Here is a 27,249-nt window from a genome sequence, read left to right as displayed (position 1 = left end):
CAGTATCTACTAATGAAGGGACAACCAATAACTTATTCTCAATGGTGGCAATGAACAAAACAAATCTGAAAATCCAGAGACATAGCAAATGGCGTGATGCTTAGAGACTGGCACTGGTAAGATTCCAAACTTTCAACGACATTTGTTGTTTCATACTCACTTTATCACGGACAAAGGGATTTGCTGATTCTCTCAAAAGATAGTTAGTGATAGCCTGTTTTTTGCCAAGTATTGCTTTGTGAATTGCCGTCAAACCATCCTGAAAATACAAAGTATGTAATCAGTTACAGAGCTAAAAGAGTTCGCAGACTAAATTAAGCAGCATAGCACCACAGACTCCTAAAATCATGCTCCTCACTAAAAATAGGTGCATTACGGTAAGAAATACCATAAGAGAGTAAACATAGGGGCAAAAGATTGAGACTGTTAACTAGTGATCAGAATACCTACCTTATCAGCAGCATTGATATCGACATTGTGTTTTAGCAACTTATCCACAAGGTAAAACTCTCCTGATGCAGCAAGAGTATGCAAAGGCAACCATTTCCTCTGAAACATCATCAAATCAAAACAGCAATTGATACATTGAAGTCTGTAGCAAGCATTCAAAACCACTAAGTACATGGAAGGAACTATCCACAAAATATAAACTAAAGGCTCCACAAATTTGACATTGAACTACAGAAGTATTGAATAAAGATTAATGCATAAACATGTGTATGTGTATGTGGACACACACACACACACACACACACACACACACACACAAAAGATGTGGGACCCACGTGGTATGTGCATGGCATCCAGCCTGTCCAACAGAGTTGCCCCACCAAGATGACGGAAAATTGCAAAAATAAGGCCAGCCCAAGTATCCGGTGGACCACAACTTGAGTTTGGAGGTTTTGGAAGGTTGTGCATTACCTTCTATGGTATGGCCCAGGCCCACCTGATGATACGATTGACTTGATTTTCGCACTAGGCATACATCATGGTGTGGCGGAACTGTTGGAGAGATTAAATGTCATACACAAACTGGGTCAGCTTCAACTATGAAAATAGGATACCCCAATAATCAGGTTGATCCAACCATCAGGTGGGTTACACCATAGGAAATAATGGACAACCACCCAAAATCCTCCAAATTCACATGGAGCCCACCTGATGATGTTGGATCGGCATGCTTTTTTGGGCATCCCATTTTAATGGTGGGGTGACCCTGCTGCATATGTCCAATGCCATCCACCACAGTGAATTATGTGAGTGGAAAAACATTTATTAGCAATGTTTACGTCTTATGTTTCATGACGTGAAATCAGTGGAGATTTTTAATGTAGTTGGGCATGTTTGGCTGTTGCCAAATTCTACTGGGGCCTTCTTCAAAGAAGTCAAGACTCAGAAAGTACACAGGCAAGAGAAGGAGATCCCTGTGGGAACTAGCACTGCTAGGAGCATAACCTTCCATAATGAATGAGGTTTTCCTCCAGGCATGTAGGAAGGTTGTTTCCTGGGCTGAAAGGGGTGCCGAATTTAAGGGGCGCCAAATTTGGCCAGATGTAATTTAGAGTCTATTGGAGATTTGTCAGGGCTGATGACCACCTCATCACTCTTGTGATCACTTGGTTGTCAGGGTGTTGTTTGTCTATTGTTTGTCTGTTGGCTCTCTGCTTAAATAAATTTCATTAATTCTCGAAAATAGATTTTGAAGTCTTAGTTTTTACTTATTTTCTAGAAGAGTAGATATTTTAATAACATTTGAATGTAATTAGAATTGCTTTTGATGAGGCATTGGCAGTTTGGCACCAATTGGGAGTACTTTGAATCCCAAAAGGTTTCCTATGCACACAAGCCTACAAACAGACTCATAAGCCCTGCATGTTGAGACAGTTCCATGATTCTTTTTTGTTCTGAAACAAAATTCTGAGGTCTTTCTTTTTATATAGGATAGTAAAGAAGGGAGGATTGTGGTGTATGCTAGTGTCACTAGTAAGTAGGTTGTTGAACAAATCTGCTCACAGTCCTTTTTTCTATCTTATTATTTCTTTGCTTGTGGATTCCAGATTTCTGCAATTAGACAATTTCAATTCTAGGGACAGCCTTACTGGCCATACTAAGGAATTCTTGGCATTCAAAAAAGTGCTGATGAATGCATTCATACCAACTGAACAAACTGATTTGTCGAGACTTCCAGCATTTTGGTCAGATCCTTGAAGAAAATGGAGGTATTGACCTCTTGTTCCAAATTAAAATTTCAGGATCCTACTACCCACCCTTTTCCCTGGCTTTCGCCAGGATCACCATTACAGACCACGACCAAAAGTGGCTACTAGTTCAAATAAAGAAGAAGAAGAAGAAGAAGAAGACAAAAGACAAGACGGGAAGAAAAAAAAAAAAAAAGAGCATCATCTCGCAGAATGTGATTTTGAGGATCTGTGAACAAGACAGGTTTCATCTCTTTAGTGATGCCCGTGGCAATAGGACATGGTTCCAGTATATGGCTCAGGTGAAATGTGTCTTCTGCAAACAGGAGGTTGAGATGTCTGTTATGCATCATGATTAGAAGTATCTTGATGTTGGGAGTGGTTGAGATGTTTGTTATGCATCATTATTAGAAGTATCTTAATGTTGGGAGTGGAGAAATATGCAATGAGTTTTATGGGGAAATTCTCCTCTGTCGCAGAAGTGGTAAAAAGTATCATCATGAAGGTCCTGCAACATGACTACCCATCAGCCATATACTTCTCTTTGATATTTCATTCCTCAAAGGACAAATCACCAACATAAGTACAATCAAATATATAAAGTTCAATCCCTGTAAATTACACAATCTACAAGACAACCAATCTATCCATTCTACTTCAGAATCTTGCAAATCCAGCAAAATACGTATCTTGTTTGGGAGATAATTGGATTCTTCTTCTTTTTCTAGAAGATTAACCAGTTAACTCTGCGAAAGAACCATAGGCATTTTCACATGCACTGGAGCCAAACCCCACTTTGTTAATTAACAAACAATATCAGAACCTACAGTCCCATTTTGACGTTGTAACGTGTACAATCATCGATGGGCAACAATCATGAAGTTAAAGATCAAATTATATCCTTCAAAAGTCAACATTTATCTGAACTTTGGGTCAGAAGGGCCCCATAATTGAAGTTGTTTATCTACGAGATCGCATGTTGTTCGAATTTATGTTGGAAGTTTTAGCATAAGTTTGATGCCTGCTGCCAACCTGATGCAACCTTCCTTTATCTGGGCTGGCAATCAGCAATGAGAGCATAAAACCCCCATAGGCACAATGTAATAGACTATTACATGGGTTAGTTACTTACGAACAAGTGCAATTTAATAGTCTATTACATTTACATAGGTTGATTATAAGCCAAATAGATTTCTTTCTACTTTGGAAGACAGAACGATCGATATGACTGCAGGTGATACCGGGAGAGAGTTTGATTGCACAACATAGGTTAATGGTTATGGATGTTTACATTAAGGAATGAAAGAAAGGAAATGAAATTAATAGGTGTCCAAAAAGTAGGTGGTGGAATTTAAAGGAGAGAGAACTATGTTATTCAGAATTAAATTGATGGAAGAAGAAAAGTGGAATGTCCAGGAAGTAAAAGATGTTTTAGGAGCATTTAGAAGGAATAAGGAAACTTGGTAGTAGAATGACGATGTATAAAAAGCTATTAACGAGAAACATGCATGTTTAAAAAGCCTGATGAGGGACTAAAAACAATGAAAATCTTGAACAATAAAGAAATGACAAAAAGATTGCTAAGAAAGTAGTAAGTCACTAAACTTAGGGCTTATGATGATCTTTACAATAAATTGGAGATAGGTGAGAAAGATGTCTTCAAACTTGCAAAAATGAGAGAGGAAGGGACCTAGATCATGTCTTATGCACTAAGAATAATGACCCAAGGCCGAGGGTGCTAGTCAGGGACAATAAGATCAATGAAATGTGGAGAAGCTATTTTCAAAACTTGTTAAATGACAATCACTCTGAGAGCATGGAAAAAGAAGGAACCATAAACTCAAATAACGTCAGAGTCCATACATACTTTCATAGGATTTGGATATCTGAAGTGAGAGAAGCTTTAAGAAAGATGAAAATAGGAAAGGTCCTTCGACCAATGGTATACCAATAGAGGTTTGAAAGTGTATGGAAGATTCTATGTGATTTTGATTTACAAAATTGTTCAACAAGATTGTAACATCGAAGAGAATGCTAGACGAATGGAGGAAAAGTACTACAGTGCCTATTTATAAGAATAAAAGACACATACAGAGCTGCAATAACTATCGAGGGAATAAACTAATGTACCATAGTTCCATAATATAAAACTTTTGGAATGAGTGATTGAGAAAAGATTAAGTCATGAGACGAATGTATCAAAAAATCAGTTTAGTTTCATGCCATGGAGGTCTACCACTGAAGCTATGTTCCTACTTAGACAATTGATGGAGAAATATAGCAACAGGAGGAAGGATCTCTATATGGTCTTTATTGACTTAGAGAAAGCCAATGATAGTGCCCCTAGAGAGTTAATATGGTGAGTGTTGGGAGAGGTGTTTCAAGAGGATATATTGACATGATTAAGGATATGTGTGAGGGAGCAATAACAAATGGAAGGACCACTAGTGGACAGACAAGTGAGTTCCCAATTAGTGTAGGCTTTCACCAAGGGTCAGGATGCCCATACCTTTTCACATTGGTTATGGACGAGTTAACAAGGCACTTGTAAGAAGAGATCCTATGGTGTATGTTGTTTGCAGATGGCATAGTTTTGATAAACAAGAGAGGGGGGTGGAGGTGCTTTAGCATCTATAGGATTTAAAATTAATCAGACAAAAACATAGTACATAGAATGCAATTTTAGTAATAAACGGAGTGGGAACGAGGAACTAGTAAAGATTACTGGCGAGGAAGTTACCCGAAATGACTACTTTCAATATCTTGGGTCGATGATTAATGACAGTGGAGAGATTGAGAAAGATGTTGCCCATAGAGTTCAAGTGAGGTGGAAGAAATGGAGATGTGCCTCTAGAGTTTTATGTAAACATTGTGTACCACTCAAATTGAAAAGGAAATTTTATAGGATGGCTATAAGACCAGCATGACTTATGGTACAATTGGCAATTAAGGAACAATGTGTCCATAGGATGAGTGTATCTTAAATGAGGATGTTGACATGGATGAGTAGCAAGACAATGGTAGAATTAGAAATGAATGCATTAGGAGTAGCCCCAATAGGTAACAAGATGAGGGAAAGTAGACTTAGATGGTTTGGTCATGTGCAATGGAGACCAAAAACTGCGCCAGTGAGGAGTGAGTTCGTACAAGTTGAAGGCTCTAAAAGGGCAAAAGGAAGACCCAAAAGGATGTGGGTGGAGGTAGAAAGAAAATACTTGATGACCTATGGTCTAACTAAAGTTATGGTCCTTGATAAAGTGGAGTGGCAAAAAAGGATTCATGTCGCCCCAACCCCTTTACACATAAGAGCACCTGATTCATGTATATCAGGTGGTGAAAGCTGTATTTGTGGCATCATCTAATATGTGGAATAGGGTTTATGACCCCAATTAGTTGGGAAGGCTGAGACGACGATGACGACGACGACGACGATGATGACGACGACGACGACAACGATAATGTATCAAATGCATTTTGATATATTGGAAATATCCCTATCATTCCCATGGAGCACACAGAAGCCCCCACTCAATCTTCAAGCACTCAATATCATTATTTGCAGCTTCATAGTTAACAACTTAATGCATTATGAACCATACGATGATACGAATAAATTATATGTATGATCCTGCTTGGTACTGCATCAGCATATAGGAGTGGGTGTCGGCATGTCACTCCCATCAATGGAAACAACAGGACCAAATTCCTTCAAGACGGATCATAGTCATTAAATGAACAATCTCTATTCAACTTTGAAGGGGAGATTGATTCGTGGCACGGTATCAGAGCATGTAGAGTAGTTTCCTCATTTTGGCAGATTCAGACCATACATGACTTTAACTCTATCAGGTAGCGAGAAACCAAAGTCAGTCCCCAAACTTTTTGCAAAGATAAGACCCAGTATGAGTGTTTGTCATTCTCATTGCCTAGAGTGACCTACTTTCCACAACCAAAGTTCCCACCGTGACCTTATTGCGTAAAAGATTTCTTACTATATTTTCACACAAAGAAAAAAAAAAAAGGTGTAGAGGCACAAATGCTCTTTGGGAGATATTGGATGCAGGTCCCAGATGTAAACGACAAAGAAAGCAGTAAACAACATGTTTGCAACTTTGGCTCTCCGACATATAATATTTCCAGTGTATAGCAGTCAATACCACAATTAACAATGCAATGAAGGTATGAAAACCAAGTCCAAATATTTGTTCAAAATCGTACCAAATATAATATCCAACAAACAGGTATCTAAATATTAACCACACAAAACAAGAACACAGGTGAAATGCATTCAATATAGGGATCTTACTGAGGTAGCATCTGCCAAATTAGGTATCCGTTTGTTCAAGAGAACTTTTTCCTCCTTTGTAAACAACTTACGCGGACCTGCTCATTTAAGCATGCAGTAGCATCTTCAGGGCTCAACTTTGAAGACCAATCCAGTACAAAAGGAAAGTACAATATTGAAAGGAAACATACAGTGCATAACCTTAGTTACTTGATGTTTGTATCACTGGCAGCATTCTGTGCAGGAAGGGTCAACCATTCAATAATTTGGATCATTCTAGTGTGGCCCATTGTGATGCAGAACAAAATGAGACAAAATGAAGGAAGAAAGAAAGAAATGAGAGATAGTGAACGAAAAAAAGAAGAGGAAGGAAACAAGGGACTTATGATAGCCTTGCTAATGACATTCATTTTTAGACTGGTATTTGTTTTCATGACTTCTCTGATGGTGGCGACTCATCTGTTAAGTAGCATACATGCAAATCAATGACTCAATCTGCAGGGAATGTAAATGAAGAATAAGCCAGGAAGTGTGATGAGGATCATTTGATGACCACCAATTGGATGGTTATGGTCATCTGATAAGTGTGACTTTTGGTATATGCTCCGTCCACGATGGAGTCTATGACCTGGACATTCTTGATTAGGCTCATGTGTGCCATGTTGCCAGGCGGATGGTCGGCCCCATTTTGGAAATGGTGGAGCATTCGGGCAGCTCTTGTGAACACCACCTACGTCAATGACACATAATTATGAGATTCAATAACACAATCAGGAGGGTCCAAATTTCAAGATACCCTTCTTCAAACCCATAAGATTTTCCACGATTTCACTCTTCCGAAACCTTTACAACTACCAATCATGGTTGTCTCTGATTGTTCATTGAAAGGGAATATTGAAGAATTAATATGTGCATCAGATTCTTTTCATCTTTCAAGAGCAATATGATTTCCCTTGCCATCACCAATAAAAAAATCCATGAGTTTTCTCTTTGGTCGAGCATTTTCTTGCATAGACAGCATGTGGTCCACCACAGTCAACTGGATAGGAACACATTCTCTTCTTCTACTACGAGGTCATCTTTCATGGAGGATCCATCCGTGAAGTCTGGACATGATGGTTCTACATTGTCGGTTGTGATGTCATGGATTCTTCATGGGATCCTCTTTCAAGGAGGATCTTTTGCATCCTTAGTCAATTCCAAAATCCCTTCTGAAGTCATATTTCCCTTCACAATATGTCTTTGTTTGTTTAGAGAGAAAATGATGCAGGACAATTAACCACTTGCTCTAAAAGCTCAAACTGAAAGCGCATGGCAAATCAATCACTTTATCTCATAGCCCAGGCCCCACATCCCATGGGTTAGGACCTCAGCCGAACTCCCCTCATGGGCCCCAATTCAAATGGGTTCCGCTTCACACGTGCCACCTACCTCACACGGATGAGGCCCACCTCACACGGGCCACCCACCCCGAGTGTGCCCCTACATCCCACAAGCCACCCCACTCGAGCCCGATGTGAAAATGCCTCTGCATTAATCAACCCCAGTGAGGAGTCTTGAACACAAGACCTCCCGCTCTGATACCACTTTGATGCAGAACAATTAACCGCTTGCTCTAAAAGCTCGAACTAATAGAGCATGGTGAATTAATCCATTTATCTCATAGCCCAGGTACCACATCCCATGGGTTAGGACTTCGATCGAACCCCCCTCGTGGGCCCCACTTCACACGTGCCACCCACCTCACACGGATGAGGCCCGCCCACCCCGAGTGTGCCCCTACATCCCACAGACCACCCCACTCGAGCCCGGTGTGAAAATGCCCCTCTATTAGAAAACAGAAAACCATGGAAATGAATAAAAACTCTCCCAAAGCAACAGGCTTCTTCTCTTAGCTTAAATAAATAAATAAAACCATTTCCTTTTTTTTAATTAAAATAAAATAAAAACAATTGTCAAGTGTATATTCCACAGTTATAAGAGATAGTTCATGTTGTTTGACTATTGACTATTGGTAGACACATATTTCTAGACAGTGGGCCCTCTCTCTAGACTATGGGCCTTCTCTCTCTAGACCATCGGCTTTCCCTCCCTAGATCATGAGCCATCTCCCATTTTCCTCTTGTTATTTTCTTTCTTTTGTTTTTCCTCTTTTGCCCTTGGTTCCAGGGGTATTTTATGTAATTTGAGACATCACTTGATATAAATAAGGGGGCTGGACTTTCAGCTCTAGTCAGAGTTTCATCTTCCAAAGGCTTTTTTCTCTCTGATATGATATCAAAGCAAAAAAAGCTTCTATGTTTTTCTCCTATTCCTCCCTTCTTGATCTCACTTTTTTTGTCACCTTTTTCTTCTTTCCTCTTCTTTTCTTTCTTCTTCTCAGATTTTTATCTCGGTTTGAGACTCGTTGCAACCTAATCAGCAATTAAATATGATTAATAAGGAGGATCTTGCGGCAGTTTCTGAATTATTATTTTTTTCAAGGCTTGCCGGACATTCAGTTTTGATCGAGTTTTTGGGGCATTTTCTATCAACTTTTTTAGAAACTGATTAGTGGCAGCTACAGTTTGCTGGATATTTTTGTTTAGATAGTTTTTTGGGTTCTTTTTGTCCCGATTTATATAGATTCTTTTGTAGCCAACAAGAAGGTATTTGAGGTTTGTATTTCTTTTTTAAGATTATCAAGATTTTTTGATATCTAGTGAATTTAGCTGTAATATCCCCCTTCTCATCTTTGGTATTTGGTTTAGAACTACGATCATTGGTGCCTTTTTTGAATTTTTTGGGTCCTCTTTTTTTTTTTTTTTTACTGTGAAAAGTAATAGTTGATTTTAGCAGTTTTTTTGTATTAATTAATGTGAAGTCCTGAAATTTAGTACCCTTCTAATTGTTTGGGATTAAATATCGCTTCATCATCAATATTCGAGACAATTGATCCCATCACCTCCAAGATGAAGAGGTTGGTTGTTCATTTTGAGAATCCTGGATTAAAAATGTCCAGCAATTACCTTCAATAGTAAAAACTTATTGAGTTATTTGTTGGAGGAAAACAAAAGTGATGATATATAGATGGCAGTATAGTGAAGCCTCCTGTGACTAATCATTCTTATGGATAATAGAATTAAATGATTTATTAGTTCTGTCATGGCTCCTGAATTTTATAGAACCAAAGATTAGTGAAAGACTTTTCGTTGTCCACTGCGTGTGAAATTTGGTTGGCTACTTTCAAATTGTATGCTGATCAAACCAATATGGCCCCAATTTATAATATTTATCAAGAGATTAGTCATTTGAGAGTTGAGATAGAAAAAGACATCAATGTCTAATCATTCTACAAAGATGCATGGTTTGTGGCAAAATTTGTATTTCTGGATGATTTTCAATTTGTTTGTTTTATAGATGCAAAAGTATATAAAAGAAGTGTTGAGAAGAAAATGGATATTTGAATTGTTTACAGGTCAAAATTCTGAGTTTGAACCTACTCGAGCTCAGATTCTTAGTTCCCGTACTTACCTTCGCTTAACAATGTATACGCTTTGCTTTTAGAATATGAGAAGTGTTGTCCAACTGTGTGATTGATTGTGGTTACGAAATTCGCCATATTGACGAGATTTAGGAATTTTAATAATATTGGTGATAGCTGATGTAGAGGTACAGGAAGAAGAGGCCGTGATGGTGGCCAAGGTTGTGTTTGTGGTATTGGTCGTGATTGTGGTATGGATCATCTGTGCACTCACTGTGATAGATATAATCATACCATTGATATTATTGGGTCATTCATGGTCAACCTCAAGGTTGAACTGCTAATTCTACAGCTACAGATGGTAAGGATTTTCAGGGTTCTGTTGGGGACATTGTGCTATTAGCAAATTCACTTGTGATTCCATTAGCCAATAATGTGTTTCAACTCTCGAAAAATCAGTATGATGCCTTACTAAGGAATGCCACTCAGAATAAGGTCTCTCCATCTACATCTTTGGCTCAGGCAGGTAATACTTTCATAACCTTTCACATTACTTCTACATCAAGTCCTTGAGTAATTAATGCGAGTATTACTAATCATGTGATAGGTACATCTATTTCTTTTTCTTCATTTACCCCAAATACTAATTTAGGTCTTGCGAAATTAGCAAATGATATCTTATCACCTATTGGGGGAATGGGTATTGTTTCCATTTCACCATCGTTCTCCTTGTCCTCCATTTATTAGTTCCTAATGTTGCTTATAATTTGTTGTTCGTTAATCAGATCACAAAGGACCTAAATTGTTGTGTGACATTTTTTCTTGATCATTGTGTCCTTCAGGATCTGAAGATGAAGTAGTTGCTTAGTGGTGGACCTGAGAAGGATGGATTATACATTCTTCATTTGAATTCTTCAACTTAGTTTAGTGGGTATCTTGGGTGAAAAAGGAATAACTTTATATCAGGCACTATCAATGTGGTCATCCTTCTAGTTTAGTTTTACAGTCTTTGTTACCTCAGTCAGTTGAATATAATGGTATCAAGAAGTTATAATGTGAAACTTGTGTTTTAGTCAAAGATCACAAGCCTATTTATTATCTTATCGAAAAAAAAGTTGAGTAGAACTTTTTCTTTGGTTCATGCTGATGTATGGGGCCAATTCCCATAGCTTTAATGGATTTAATTATTGTCTCTTTTTTCATAATGCTTCTCATATGACGTGGATTTATTTGATGAAAAATAGAGATGAGGTTTGCTCTATTTTTAAAGTTTCTTAGTTGGGTTAAAAAATCAATTTAATACGAATATTTTAGTATTCTTCGTACCAATAATGCAAGGGAATATCTTTCCCATTCCATGATATCTTATCTTCAGGTGCATGGTATTAGTTCTCAAACCATTTGTGCGTATACCCTGCAGCAAAATGGAATTGTTGAAAGAAATAGCAGACATCTCTTAAAAGTTAATCGTGCTCTTCTCATAGATATGCATATTCCTAAATCTTTTTGGTCGGATGTTGTCCTCACTGCATGGTACTTGATTAATCGTTTGCCTACTTATGTTCTTTCTGGTCGGTCTCCTATTCAATATTTTTCGGCATTCTATCTTATCCTTGAATCCCATTGTGGGTCTTTGAGCGTGTTTGGTATGTCTATAATATTGATCCTGGTTGAAATAAATTATCAAATCAAGCCATCAAATGCATTTTCTTTGCATATTCGTCATAACAAAAGGGGTATAAGTGTTTTGATCCGGTTAGTGAAAAGTGTTGTCTTTATGGATGTTAAGTTTGTTGAATGCCCTCTGTATTTTTCTGCGAGCACAATTCTATGGTTCTTGTTCCTATTCTTCAGTTTGATCTGATTGTTTATGTTCCTTCTAAACCTGATAGTATTAAAGATAAGATTGTTTTTTTATTCACAATCGACTAAACTAGACGTAACAGTGTATGAAAGAAGGAATGTTCGTACTCCAATTCTTCTTTAGGTCACCACGAAGCATGCTCCTTCAACAATAGGTATTGATAGTGTTCCTATATGCCTACTTATTTATATTGATCTATATTTAGGCTCATCCTTGGATTTGCCTGTTGCTATCAGAAAAGCCAAAGGACGGTATATTGCTCATCCTATTGAACGGTTTGTTTCCTATAATGCTGTCTCCAGTTCACAAGTCCTTATTTCTGCCATTGAGTGTTCTTCTCCCTCTATTCCTAAAAATCTTTAAGAGGCTCTTAATTCACCTCTATGATTACAAACTATGGAGGAGATGGCTCCTCTTAAAAGGAAACATACATGGGAGATGGCCAATTTACAAAGTTAGGAAGATTCTGGTGGAGTATCGTTGGGTGTATGCTCATAAATACAACCCTGATAGTAGTGTGGTTCGATATCAAGCTTGTCTTGTATGGTTTACACAGACATATGCTAAAGATAATTATGAGTCTTTTGCTCTAATTACTACGATGAATTCGGTAGGGATGAGGAGGAAATAAAAGTATGTTGTCTTAAGAAGGCTATAAATGGTTTGAAGCAGGCACCTTAAAACTTATTTGAGAAGTTTAGTGGGGCCACAATTCGTATTGAATCTACTCACATTTACCCTGATCATTTTGTGTTTGTTAAGCAGCATATACAAGATACCATCATTGTGAGTGTATATGTGGACGATATCATTGTTACAGGTAGGATGATGTTAATGCAATTTTTGAGCTGAAACTATCTGAGTAATTTTTTTTCATCAAAGATTTGGGACCACTAACATACTTTCTAATAATTGAAATCTCTCGCTCTAAGAAAGGCATCCTTTTATCTCAACAAAAATCCACCCATGATTTTTTTTACTTCAACTAGTAATCTTGGTGTCAAACCTATTGACTCTCTGTTAGAAGTTCATAAGAAGCTTTGGGTTGATGAAGGGGAACTTTCTGATGATCCTCATATGTACCAGCATTTGGTTGGTCGGTTGATATATTTGACTATTACTCATCCAGATATATCTTATGCAGTGAGTTTGGTTAGCTAGTTCATGCATGCTCCTCGATCAAATCATCTTGAGACAGTTCGTTGCATGTTGCACTACATTAAATCTTCTGTAAGACGTAACATCTTGTTTCATTGTCACAATAATCTTGATATTGAAAGCTATCCTGATGTACATTAACATATTAGGCAAGTTCGTCAGATGATTGACACTTTATAACAAGATATTGTACTTCTTTTCGGAGGTAATCTTGTTACTTGGAAGACTAAAAAGCATACAATTGTTGCATGATCCAGTGTTGAGACTGAGTACTATGCTGTGGCAAATACTACATGTGAAATTTTGTGGTTTAAAAATTTTGTTACTGAATTGGAAATTCTAGTAAAGACTACTATGCTTATATATTGTGACAATCAAGCTATAATTCATATAGCATCTAATCATATTTTTCATGAGTAGACAAGACACATTGAAGCCGATTATCATTTTATTCATGAGAAAGTTGTTGCTGACATTATTTTTATTTCCTTTCCATCTACTGAACTTGTGGACATCTTCACAAATGCTCTTACCATTTGAAGTTGGACGGCACATTCTTGACAAGCCAGATAGGATTGATATCTATGCCTCAACTTGATGGGAAGTGCAAACACATATTTATGGACTGTGGGCCCTCTCTTTGGACCATAGGCCTTCCCTCTCTAAACCATGGGTCATCTCAGTAATGAAGTGAGAGATCTCTAACGTGAAGGGAACTCGGAGACCAAAGTTGGAGCACATGGATACATAGGGGAAGGTCTGCACAAAGGTCCTAACCAACAACAGGTAGCCCTGACTTGTGAAGACACCAATCATCGAATCCTTCTATTATTGGAATGTGACAGAGAACCTAAAATTAAGGTAGAAATTTTAAGATTCCATGGTCGGTTGCATGTTGGTAACTTCACTGATTGGCCACACAAGGTGGAAAAAGTGCTCGATAACAAGGAAATCACAGACAATCAAAAGGTTGCATTATTAGCTATAAAGTTTTCTGATCACGCATTGGCACGGCGAGACTATCTCCAAGCTAAATAAATCCATCAAGGTAAGGAGAAAATAAATTCTTTGAAAAAGAATAAGAAGTTTAAAAAAAAAAAAAAAAAAAAAAAAAACGAAAAGAAAAGAAAAGAAATTCCTACCCGCAACTTTGTATGTGGCCCCTATTAAAAATATTCCAATTTACATCGAAACAAATCGATAATTGTATACACCGAGGAGTTTCATACATTAACATCAGGAGAAAGCTTTCGTGAGTATGAAGACCAAAGGATTTCAAGACATATTAATGATCTTAACCCAGACATCAGAAATGAATTGGATTTCAAAAATGTATTTAAGATGTCCGATGCATACACACTTGCATTAAAAGCCGATAAGATAATTAATTTGAGACTTAGGAGACGATTTGGTACCCCATGAAGATCGTCATCAACGTTGGGGCATTACACTAACTTCCCATGTAAGGCAACCACAGGGCCACCCATAAGTTAGGAGACAATGGCCAACGTTCAACTATGAAGCCAAACCCCAACCCAGGGTGAGATGGTTATGGACAGGGGGCTAGTTCGCCCAAGACGGGGCAAAACAACATTCATTTCATGTCCTTTAAGAGTGGGCAACCGAAACATTATTCTTTTCACTGCCTTGAACATCAGTCCACAATTAACGTAGCCTAAGGAAGGAGAATATGTTGAAGATACTCCCGACCACAAGCAAATGAAAGTTGAAGATGACACAAAATATGAAGAATACAAATATGATGATGGGATGCATATTGGGGAAGATGCAGCAAACATGTATGGCAACAAGGGTGAGTCATTACTTATCCAATGAACCATGCTATCAATGCCTCGAGTGATTGATGAGGGGCGATGGTTGCAACATGTAGGCATATGTGCGTGTGGACCTATGACTGGGGCCACATGTCCAATGTGGGGGCCTTATGTATTATGGGCCTTAATCCTTATCTCTTTTCCCTTTTATTTTTACTTTTTGCTTTCCTTATTTACCCCTTACTCTTTCTTTAGTCTTTCCTTCATATTAAGGGCATATAAATAATTGTACTTTTTCTCCTCTTATTATTAATAAGATAGGGCTAGGCGTCCCAACCCTAAGTGCTCTTTTTCTCTCATACTCTCTCTTTCTCAAATTCTCTCCTCCTCTAGGAAGAGACTATATCTTTCACAACACTTACACTTCTAGTGGGAAGATATGCACAATTTTAGTAAATGGAAATGAGAACATTGTCTCACAATAAATTGTAGGTATTAAAACTCAAAGAACACAAGCATTCACACCCACACCAGATTTGTTAGTTTAAGTAAGGAAGAGAAACTTTTGTTAACTCCTTAGCTTCGTTCTCTACTAGACCTTAGCACAAGGATGAGGTGTGGTGTGATGCGGTCCCTATGGATGTGTGCCACATTTTTTTAGGGAGATCATGGTTGTGGGATCAGATATGGTGTGTTTGACACTTCGACTCGGGCTAACATCTATTAATTTGTCAAGGATAGTGTTAATATCACATTACACCTAGTGTTCTGAGTATCGATGATATTTTTTTAAGAGTGATAATTTTATTAGAAAGCCGCTTGCAAAAAACTAGCAGCAAAGAATACAATGAAAAAAGAAAGACAACCCGCCAACCACCAGAGGTGGAAGCTTACACCCGAGCCGAACTAGAGCCTTTCCAATCAGCAACCAAAATTAAAACAACCTCTGCCACGTACTCAACTGAACGAGAGGAGTCCTGGAAGTGCCTGTTATTTCTTTCAACCCAAATCGACCACCAAACAACCAGCAATGTTAGGAGCCAGCTAGAATGTGGTCTTTGTTTCCCTCTTTCCCCCGTGCCACGCCCAAAGGAGGTCCCGAATTGAACCTGGCATAACCCAGTGAACCTCGAAAGCAGTTGAGGCATGATTCCATATGATGGTTGTGATTATCGATAATATCGTCGATATAATCAATATCGCCAAGTCAGCGATACTGATAACACTATAAGTGCATTTTTTCCAACTATCGACGATATCTTCTTGGTGAGATAACGTTATGTATTAATATCGTTGAGATATCGCAATTGTATCATGTGAATAAATTCAAGAAGTCGACTTATATCAGCAATATTATCATCGATACATGTCGACCCCTTTATATGGACAGTGCGCATGCATTATTTAGTAGAAAATAAATAGATCGAGTTTTTCTCAAATACTTCTCTAGATCTAAGGTTTTTCTTTTTTTGGGAGGGGGGGGGTGGCGGGGGGTTCTAATCTCCCTTTTGGGGGATAAATTGAGAATGAGGAAAAAGTGAGTAATACTACAGATATCAAAAGAAATAAATAAATATATCTGGTTGCCAAGTGGATTTCAACCACTCCTCTCTAGTGTTTTCGAATCAAAAATTTGAAACAAGAGAAAACGTGCGTAGATACTACAAAAAAACAGAAAAAGTTTTGAAAAAATAGGAAATTCAATTTTATTTTATTTTTTGAAGAACTAGTTGGGGAATGGTTTTTTACCACTCGTCTCCAGTTTTTATGAATCTAATCCCTACATTCAGGGGAAAAATCAAGAATGGGGGGAAATGTGCGTAAATACTATGAAAATTAGACAAAATTTTCAAAAAAATAGGAAATTCAATTTTTTTAGATTTTTTTTTATATGGTTGGGGAGTGGATTTCAACCACTCCTCTCTAGGTTTTGTAAATCAAATACTTGATTTTGGGAGGGGGAATCGAGAATGGAAAAAACTAGTGTAAATATCGTGAAAATTAGAAAAAATAGAAAATTAGATTTATTTATTTTTAAGATTTTTTTTTTTTTTTTTTTTTTTGAAGATCTGGTTGGGTAGTGGATTTCGACCACTCCCGTTCCATTTTTGGAATTTTTAATTGTTTAAAATTTTGATAATAAAAAATTTTATTCTATTTAAAAAACAATGATACTGTTTCATGAAAAACGTATTCATTTTTGCAATTTATGGATGAATTTGGAGTTCTAAAAATTATGAAAAAAAAATCATGTCTACTTCTAGAAAGTAATTATTTTATTTCATAATTATGTATGCATGTATGGATAGATAAATGGATGTTTTATTGATGGATGGATGGATGGATGGATGTGTTGCACATGTATGGATGAATCATGGATTCATGTTTGTATTGATGGATGGATGGATGTATCAAGTATACATATGCATGAATGGATGGATGGATGGATGGATGAACGTGTATGGATGTATGTACGTATGCATGTATGCATGGATGCATGCATGGATGGATCGCGTATTTGTGTATGTACGGATGGATGGATGTATAGTTGAATGGTTGAATGGATGGATGGATTGTTGGTTTAACGGATGGATGGATGGATGGTTGGAAGTTGGATGGATCTTGCATGTATGTCTGTATACATGGATGGATAGATAGATGTATATAATGTATGGATGGATGTATTAATGTACTTACGTATGTATGGATGTATGTATGCATGCATGCATGAATGCATGGATTTATAACTTCTTTTATTTTATTTAGAAACAACTTTAAGTAATTATTGTGTTCAATAGGATATTATCGGTATGAAATAAACTCATTTTGGTTACTATTGCACTGATTTTTTACGACAACACATGCTTTAGGCCCCTATTAAATGGAAACTTATTATGTGTCGTTCTTTTTTGAAAAAAAATTATTCCCAAATATGTAAATATGTATATTTAGCATCTCCTGAAATTTCATTGAAAAATTCCACCACTTAACCCCATGTTTCCCATTATTTCCATCAGTTAGCAATACATTTCTGGGTATCAGTGATGTTATCAGCGATATTGATATAAGTTTCTGTATCCTCGGTCAACAAGACATGTAATGACACCAATACTACAACACTACTTGCACCTAATGAAACATCTTCCAACATCCGAATCTGATAAAGGTGAAAGTCAGAAATCACTCAATGTGGAACAGTTTGAAGAAGAAAGTAAAGAGACTGGCATCATTTATGTCTTGGTTGCTAAAGAAGACACAAAACAGTCAAATGCTCTACTTCCCATACAAGAGCTCCTTCATGAATACGAAGATTTGGTGCCCGAAGAACTCCCAACTAGACTTCTTCCTATGAGGAATATTCAACACCACACTGATATAGTATCAAGTTCAAGTCTACTGAATCTTGCACACTACTAAATGAGTGTAGCCGAACAAACCAAGCTCCACAAATAGGTTACTAAGTTGCTATAGAAGGGTTTCATTCAGGAAAGCACGTCACTATATGTTGGTCCTGCATATGTTGCATGTAGCAAAGGTCTTTTCAAAGATCGACATGAGAAGTGAAGATAATTATATATGTATATGGACCAAGGTTGAGTAAAAGACAGCATTTAAGACTCAAGACGAGTTGTAGGAATGGCTCGTCATACCATTCGGCCTTTCAAATAAGCCAAGCACTTTCATGAGGCTGACGACAAAGGTACGTTTCCCCTTAATAGGAAAGTCATTAGTTGTTTGTTTCAATGATATTCTTATTTTTATTCGTGACTCATCCATTCACCTTGATCACTTACTGCAAATATTTGATATACTACAGTAGGACTGTAGGAGTCACTATTTGTTAACTTGAAAAAGTGCTCATTCCTTGTTGATAGTGTTATGTATTTTGAGTATTATTGTGTCTACAAAAGGGCTCAAGGTTGACTATGAGAGAATTAAAACCATTAAAAAGTGGCCCACCCCATGAACCCTTTTAGAGGCCCGTTCTTTCCATGACTTTGCAACATGTTACTGGAGATATAAATTTCAGTACAATTTCGCACCTGTCACCGATTGCATGTGCCAAGGCAAGTTCAAATGGACTAGAGCGACAGACCAAAGCTTCAATACCGAAAAAGAAAATAACAAAGGCTTTAGTTCTTGTGCTTCCGGATTTCAATAGTCTGTGAAGTTTAAAGCAACGCTTTAAATGTTGATATTGGCACGGTGTTGAGTCAGGAAGGAAACTCGATCACTTTCTTTAGCGATAAGTATAATAATGCACGGAAGAACTACTTCACATATAATCTCGAGTTCTATGCAGTGGACATGGCATTACGACATTAGATACATTACCTGATTCATCAGGAATTCATTTTATACCCGTACCACAAGGCATTGAGATATTTCAACTCCCAACAAAAGTTGACTGCTTCTTATGCGGAGTAGATAGCTTTCCTACAGGAATATACTTTCCTTTTGCGTCACAAAGTTGGAAGTCAAAACAAAGTGGCAAATGCTTTACGTAAGACATGGGTTCTACTAGGAACACTCGCCATGGAGGTCGTGGGATTAGATTGCATTAAAAGGGCAACACAAGTAGGTCCTCATTTTTGACAAAGTGCTCAACAGATCTGTGGATGGTCGAGATCCAAAGTGTGAATTCATCTCACACAATGGATATTTATTCGAGGATTCTCGCTTATGCATTCCTGAAGGATCGTTGTAAAAGATCCTATCTGAGCTACAAGGAGATAGATTGGGTGGACACTCTAGAAGAGATAAAGCATTGGTCATGGTGGAGAAAAATATAGTTGCCCTGTCTACACCGCAATGTTGAACAACGTGTAACATAATGTTGTCGATGCAAGGTCTCCAAAGGTCATGTGCAGAATATCTGGCTTTATACGTCGCTTCCCATTCCAATCAAACCATGGGTGAACATTTCTATGGACCTCATTCTGGGACGTCCTAAGAGTCAAAGGGGAGCATATTCAATTTTCATTGTGGATGATTGTTTCTTAAAGATGGCCCCACTTCATTTCATGTAGAAGAACGATGGATATTACACATATTGCCAACATATTCTTCATCGAACTTGTGCAACTTCACAAGGTACCAAAAACAATAACTCTGGACCGTGATTTGAAGTTTGTGAGCACTTCTCGTGCACTTTATGAAAGCAGTTGGGGACTAGGCTTCAATTCTCTAGCGCACGCCATCCTCAAACAAATGGCCAAACCGAGGTATTCAACAAAAGCCTTGGTAACCGCCTAAGGAGTATTGTAGGCAACAACGTATCTCAATGGGACTTGGCTCTACCCAAGCCGAGTTTGCCTACAACAGATCAATATATCGTAACAATGGAAAATTCCCATATGAGATCGTAAATGGGAGAAGTTCATATCATGTACTTAAAACCATTATCGGTATAATATCAAGTGAGTGAAGATGTTGATGCCTTTGCCAAGTACATCCAAGACTTGTAGGCTCAGATGAAGATGAAGATTGATGAGAGCAACTCCAAGTACCTAAAATCTACAAATGAACACCAACACAAAAAGATATATAAAGAAGGTGATTTAGTTATGGTTTATCTCGGCAAAGAAAGGTTTCCAAGGGGAACTTACAACAAGCTCGAATCCAAAGCATCATGGCTTGGACATCTTTGGCACTTCTGGACAACTTATGAACCTGGCTCGAGAGTTGTGGCGTGACGACGTTGTCTCTGAGGCTTGATCTGAGCCTCGAACCTATTCCAAGCCTATATTGATGTCCGATCCTTTTTTAAAAGAAGCAAGAGATATCGTCTCCTCACGACACATATGCCCCCACTTCTGCTGAGATGTTGACACATGGTGAGGGACCGGATCTCAAACTCGTCTCTCATGCAGGAGAAGCCTCTCTTACGGCATATGTGCTAATTATTCACACAAGAGACACTTTAGCTCCTTCTATTTCCTTAAAGTGCCCTCCTTTCAAAGATTTCTCTTCTTCTGGAAGCCTAAAGACCTTTGAAGTTGAGATGTGTATTGTTGCTGCGAAGCAAGTCCCGATCTTCAAGATACTATGGGAGATTCAAGCAAAAAGTCCCTACACCATGGTCCAACCAGCATAATGACGCAGAAGACCGAGATGACTATTAGGACAAGGTATTAGGCTTCGGCGATGAATCTAACACTGACGACATGTCAGAAGAAGAAGAACCTCTAATTTGGAAGCCATTAATCCCAAGGACTGCTCGCTTAAAGAGGCCCTAATTGTAACTCCACTGTGCACAACGAAAGGACCGGAAAGGAACACAGCCAATTCTCTCTCCAAGATTCCGACGATCCCTATCGGTTCCGCGAGCCCCAGAGAGAGGTTAAATTATGAGGCACAGATCACCTGGTCCAAGGACATCCCTCACAAAGTGGGAGGGATGGTTGGTATGTCGTTTGGCATCAGAAACGAAGATGTGTATGATTTTATTCAGATTGTCAAAGGGAAAGGAGATCAAAAAATCCACGAATAATTCGAGTCAATCTCAACAATAATCCACGAGCTTGACATGAAAGAAGAAGCAAGTCAGCTTTCAAAAGAGGGAAGGATCAAAAGATTAAAGCTATCAGCTAAATACCCCCTCTTTCTTTAAAGAAGAGGAAATCAAATGGCTTCAACAATCTGGAGTTGTATGGTTAAAGGAAAGGGATAAGAATGTTTCTTCCATAGTATGGCTAGTGCCCATGCCCGTGCCCGAGTTAACAGAATCAACAATTTAGTTGTTGACGATATTCAAACTACCAAAAAAAAAAAAAAAAAACCCCAAATACTTTACTCTTTTGTGCAGTTCTATTAAAGTTTGCTTTCTTGTGATTGTTGGAGGCAGTCGAGGCTAGATAATCTTACCTTCCCTCACCGATCTTCAGAAGATGCAAATTCTCTTGAGAAACCTTTTACGGAAGAAGATGTTAAATTTTCTTATGACTTTATATGTGGAGATAAGGCCCCCGACCCCAATGGTTTCCCAATGTCATTCTTTCAAATGTTTTGGCCGTTGCTCAAGAAGGATGTCAGTTTATGTCTGAATTTTTCGACGGAAGTTATCTCTCTACGGACCTTTTTTCTTTTTTTTTAACACCCACACACCCACGCACGCCGTAGTGGGATTTCACCACCTACGGGTTTCGAACCCAAGACCTCGTGTTGAAACTCCTCAGAGTCTACCACTCGGGCAAGGACTGGAACCCATCTCTCTAAGGACCTTGGAGCCACATTCATAGCCCTTATCCCTAAGATTGAAGAGGTGGATCTATTGAGAGATTTCAGACCTATTAGCCTTATTGGAAGTCCGTATAAGATCCTAGCAAAAGTTATCGCCACAAGATTCAGAAAGGATCTTCCAAAAATCATCTCAGAAAATCAAAGCGCCTTTATAATAGGCAGGCAAATTCTAGATACCGCCCTAATAAGCCCACAAGTGTATCGACTCCAAACATAGAGAAGGAAGGAGTAGTTTAGTGTGCAAGCTCGATATTGAAAAGGCATATGATCATGTTGATTGGGAATTCCTAGACTATATGCTCAATAGGTTGGGATGTGATTACAAGTGGAGGGTTGGATTCAAGCTTGCATTCAGTCTCCATCTTTTTCCATCCTCATCAATGGGTCGCCCTTCAATTTCTTTCGGGCCCCGCAGCATACGACAAGGTGATCCTCTATCTTCATATCTCTTTGTGGTAGTTGGGGAAGCTTTTAGTTGGATGCTCCATATGGCAGAGGAAAACGATTTAATCAATGGTTACAAGGTCGCGGACGCAGGGGTGCAAATTAGTCACCTTCAATACGTGGATGATACAATCCTCTTTTCTGATGCAAATATGACTAAAGTCAACAAACTTCGGAAAATTATAGCATACTTTGAAGCAGTTTCGAGTAAATGTTAATGCAAAAGCGAAATGTTGGGAATCCATATCAATCAGGAAGATCTTACTCATATGGCGAATGTCTTCAGGTGCAAGAGAGGCTCCTTCCCTTCCATTTATCTTGGTTTGCCCCATTATCAAATGGCGAATTTGGTAAGTTCCTTTGTTTGCTCAACCTCCTTAAGCCCTACGTGCCCTCTTTTCATGACGAGGATACGATGGATTGGAGAGTTCATGTCTCCAGGTCTTTCTCGGAAGGTCGTTCTATAGCTTGATCTCTAAGCCATCATCACCTTCTTCTTTCCCTTTCCTTCAGTGGCATTACGGAGCCCCTCCAAGAATTGTGGCCTTTGTTTGTCTTATGGGAAGAAAAAGAGTGTTAACAATAGATAACTTGCAGAGAAGATCTCTTATCCTTCCAAACATTTGTTTGATTTGCATGAGGGATGCAAAATCGATAGATCACCTCTTTATACATTGTCGTTTCACTTCAAAAGTCTAGGAGTATTTCCTCAGCTTGTTCCATGTCCTAGGTGTCACCTCTTGTGGGCCTAGCATGGAGGTGTAGTGGGTTGAGAGGGAAAAGTAGTTTGGCGCCTTGTAGCAATGGGCATATTTTCGGACATTTGGAGGGCTCGTAATAGCCCCTGCTTTCAAAACAATGACATTCTATTGTGGAGTTCATTCATTTGGTCAAAGTTGATGTTTCAAATTGGGCCATATAGGTTAAAATCAGCTTTGTTTGCTGATACATCCGAGTGGTTATTTCCTAATTTTATTGTGTATTCTTTTCCGTCTTCTGGCAGCCTCTTAATAAAATTTCAGTAACCTCTCAAAAGACAAAGAAGATGGGTCTATGTCGAGTCACGAAGAAGTTGTGTAACAATGGTTATATTATGATCAAGTTGCCAAATGAGTTAGATATCTCACCAACTTTTAATGTGGGAGATTTGTTCAAGTACTATGACAACGTATCTGATGTGCAAGATGAAGTCAATATCGATATGGATAAGCAGCTTCCGAAGAAAATGAAAAAAGACATTGAACAAGCATTGTGCATGAAGACTATTAACACTCAACGGGGCCAATACAAGCAATATTTGGTGAAATGGAAGCTCAAGTACTGACACTCGAGTATGCCTGTCATAGCAGGGCCCACAAGATGAATGGTCTCGAACAAAGAAGGGAATGCACCTGCCCGTATTCCATACGGACCCCACAGCAAAAACATTGCTAATTGGGGCAGAGCACCATACAATACCAAAAAGATACTGAGAAACACAAAGCATACTCAATGCCTGGAATCCAATTTAGTTGCCCCTGCCCTCAACATGTTCCAGCACAGCACAAGTGTGAGAACCAAGCCGCTCATCAGGCGGAACCCACCATGCAGATTCGATGGATAAAAACTCAGGTGGATTGCTCTTATTGCAAGCTATGAAGGCACACTGATTGTGTAAACTGAGGCTTGCCACATGAGGAAACTGACCTGATATTTTAGCCAAAGCATGTGGGGCCCACGTGATGCGCAGCTTGGATCTCCATTTTCCATCATTCAAGCCAGCTTGGCACATGTATGCGCCAACTATCAGAAAAACACACTCACACCATTGCACCTAGCAGTGCTCAAAGAAACTACCTTGGGAATTCTTGTTTCCATTTGCCCCAGGTTCATAGTCACTGCTCCTGAAAAACTCCGCTACGTCCTCTAAACTACCATCCGCAACTCCCAACCTCGGATTCTTCGGCGCCACTCTACCGCCCGAAGCATCACCCAATTCCCCATCATTGTTACCGGAACTCGTCTCCACCTCTTCCGGAAGGGGATACTCGGGGTGGTCGAGAACGACCGGCTTCAGCTGTGACGGCTTGAACGACTGGCGCTCCTCCATATTCAGCAACACAGCCGGCAGGGCTGTCCTATTCCTCTTCTTCTCAACGCGGCTCCCAAATTCCAACTGCTTGGCAATCGTCCGCTTCTCCTTCTTGGTCATGTTGATTTCCGCATGGGCTTCCATCCATTCGTCGGGCACCAAGCTCTCTGCTGCAACAGGCCTCGGTTTTTTTCGTATAGGGATTCTTCCGTCGTAATCGATATGGAGGAAAGGGTCGTCGAAGATGCCTTCTTCAAAGACAAGACAGTCGCCGATGACATTTTCTTCTTCTTCATCACCATTTAAGGGCGATTGAGAGGAGGAACAAGAGAGAGGAAGGAATTTTTTTGGAAGGGAAAGAGGAAGAAAATGGTGGGTTTTGGTTGGAATGGGAGTTTTGAAAGAGAGGAAGGAGGGAGAGAGGGAAGGAGTGAGAAGGAAGGAGGTTGGGGTTGGCGATTTGATGAGAGAGGGCAGCATTTCTTCCTGCCTTCTGCAAATGCGGTGTGTGGCTCAGTTTTTGAATGGTTGTGGCCCATCATCGGTAGAATGCCCAAATGGTTGAACGTTTACGTTGTCCGTAAATGGTCATGCCCAATCAACTCTGTGATTCGATTGTCCGGCCAACCTTAGCAGACGAATTTCATCGTCCATTATAGTGAATCCGTTAATTTGGACCGTTTAGATTGACGAAAATGAGTACCACGTGCTCTTTCCTTTGCAAATTTTACAAAATAATACCTCATTTATACTATATCTACGTCCCGGTTCCTTTCAAAATAAATTTTCGGAGTTACCTCGTTAATCAAGATAATTGTAAAGGATAATTTGTTCTCATTTCTGTCATATTTTTTCATAAAATGAAAAATATATATATATATACTAATAACTATCTTAATGATATAGCTTAATTACTTAAATGTAAATACCATATTTACAAGGTATTTATTATTTATAATTACTAAAAAAGAAAACACCTATGGTGAAGCCATCATTCGTCGGTGCTCTGTAGGCCCCACCATGATGAATGTCTTTAATCCACGCCATCTATCCATGTTTACGGGTCATTTTATGGCATCAGCTCAAAATGAGTTAGATTCATATCCCAGTTGTACCACATCACAAGAAACAGCTGTCATTGTGAGCCTATCATTAACAGCTTCTCAGGGCAACAAAAGTTTTGGATCAAGCTGATGCATGTTTTCCCTTCATGTGGGTCATTGTGACCTAATCAATAGCTTGGATGGCAAATAACATTACGGTAGTCGTTAGGAAATTTTTAATTAACACTGTTTTCTGCGGAGTGGTCCACTCAAGAATTGGATCGCACTCATTTTTATGCCTATTCCCTTTAATGATCCGGAAAAATGGATGAATGGTATGGATAAAACACATAGGGGCCGGCGACGCGCCCCGGTCGGATGCGGAACGGCGACGAGCCGGTCTGCCGCTCGGCTCGGGGCGCGGACCATTGCGGGCTGGGGCGGCAGCTTAAGCCAGGGCGCGCTGCGCCCTTGGAGACGCCGTGGCCCCGGCCGAGGCGAGAAGCGCGCGCCGCACGGCGTGCCGCTCCCGGCACCGGCCCATGGGCCCCCCATTCGGCCCGTCTTGAAACACATGGTGGGGGCCACAAAGAACCGACCAATAGCCATATTGCTAATAGGCAATCCACATTCCATCTTTCCCTCCTCCACGTTGATTAGGTGGTGTTGTCGGGGAGTGGATTAAGTGCACCCCGCCCTCACCCGACATGGGCATGGCCCTGACGGTGAGGCCTACCCTGATGTATGCATTCTATATCCCGTTGTTCATTTGTTTTTTCAACTCATTTTAGGGCATGAGCCCGAAAATGAAGCAGATCCAATTCTTAGGCGGACCACACCGAAGGAAAGTGATCTTAGGTGGACCATGCCAAAGGAAACAGTGGTTGTTTGTACCAAAATATGTCTAGATCATATTGATGGTATGGATAGTGCAATGTGGCATATAAGATATTTGAAAAGCATGTGCCAGATTTTCGAAGGACATGTCATCTTTTCTGAGGTGTTTTTTATATTTAGCTTATCTCTGAATAAGGGCATGGAACTTTTTCAGCCACGTCAACTCTAAAGCATGTTTCTGAGCATCTAACGAAGATAATATCATGGTTGATAAATGTAACTGCTCTTTCCCAACTAGTTACACGTGAAAGCACCACTTGGATTGGCATTTGTTCTCTCATTTCTCTAGAGAGAAGCTATAAATTGCAGGAGCATATCCAAACCTAATACCTCCTCTCTGAATCCAAAATCAAACTACAATCTAGCACAATATTGTGTATCTAGATTTAGTTATCCACTACTCATCAGCAATGGACCCTTAAGGTAGTGTTGTACTCAATTTATGACTATTCTGAAAGAGCCAATAGGAGGGCAACACGTGGTATTGCATGAGGAATAGGAAGTGGATAAAAAGATCTTCAAACATTTGAAGCACTTTTTACGGGATTACAGCTGGCGTAAATTTAGTTCTCCACATCAGCGGATGGTCAACGGAGTGTTGCGGTTGACATACAAGAAATATGGTCAAGCTGTTTAAGATATAAAAGGCGGCCGAGGGTAACAAAAACTTGGCCAACAGAAGTGAAGTGAGCAGTCGAGAGGTGTTCAGAAGTAGAACGGACAGAGGAAAACGTGTCAAGAAGGAAAGTGGGATTTGAAAAACTACATGGCAATAGTTCAGATGTTATATTAAAGAGAGAAACATCTAG

General features: G+C 39.2%; 1 protein-coding gene across 2 annotated transcripts in view; it reads right to left on the bottom strand.

The window, feature by feature from the left end:
* Positions 1 to 25,044, bottom strand: part of LOC131243214 (ankyrin repeat domain-containing protein, chloroplastic) — a 44,019-nt gene extending 18,975 nt beyond the window's left edge. The window contains exons 1-4 of one of the 2 annotated variants that reach the window (XM_058242389.1): positions 24,266 to 25,044; positions 6,505 to 6,581; positions 451 to 549; positions 161 to 259 (exon numbers count right to left, since the gene is read on the bottom strand). In XM_058242389.1, coding sequence (XP_058098372.1) covers positions 161 to 259; positions 451 to 549; positions 6,505 to 6,581; positions 24,266 to 24,980 — 990 coding nt within the window. In that variant the 5' untranslated portion in view covers positions 24,981 to 25,044. The remainder of the gene's footprint in view (positions 1 to 160; positions 260 to 450; positions 550 to 6,504; positions 6,582 to 24,265) is intronic. The other variant, XM_058242388.1, reaches the window with a different exon arrangement.
* Between the last annotated feature and the right edge of the window lie 2,205 nt (positions 25,045 to 27,249).

The sequence above is a fragment of the Magnolia sinica genome, chromosome 4 (assembly GCF_029962835.1).
Source record: "Magnolia sinica isolate HGM2019 chromosome 4, MsV1, whole genome shotgun sequence".
Lineage (NCBI taxonomy): Eukaryota > Viridiplantae > Streptophyta > Magnoliopsida > Magnoliales > Magnoliaceae > Magnolia > Magnolia sinica.
The sequence above is the reverse complement of the archived record's forward strand: the minus strand, read 5'-3'. Positions and strand labels throughout refer to the sequence as shown.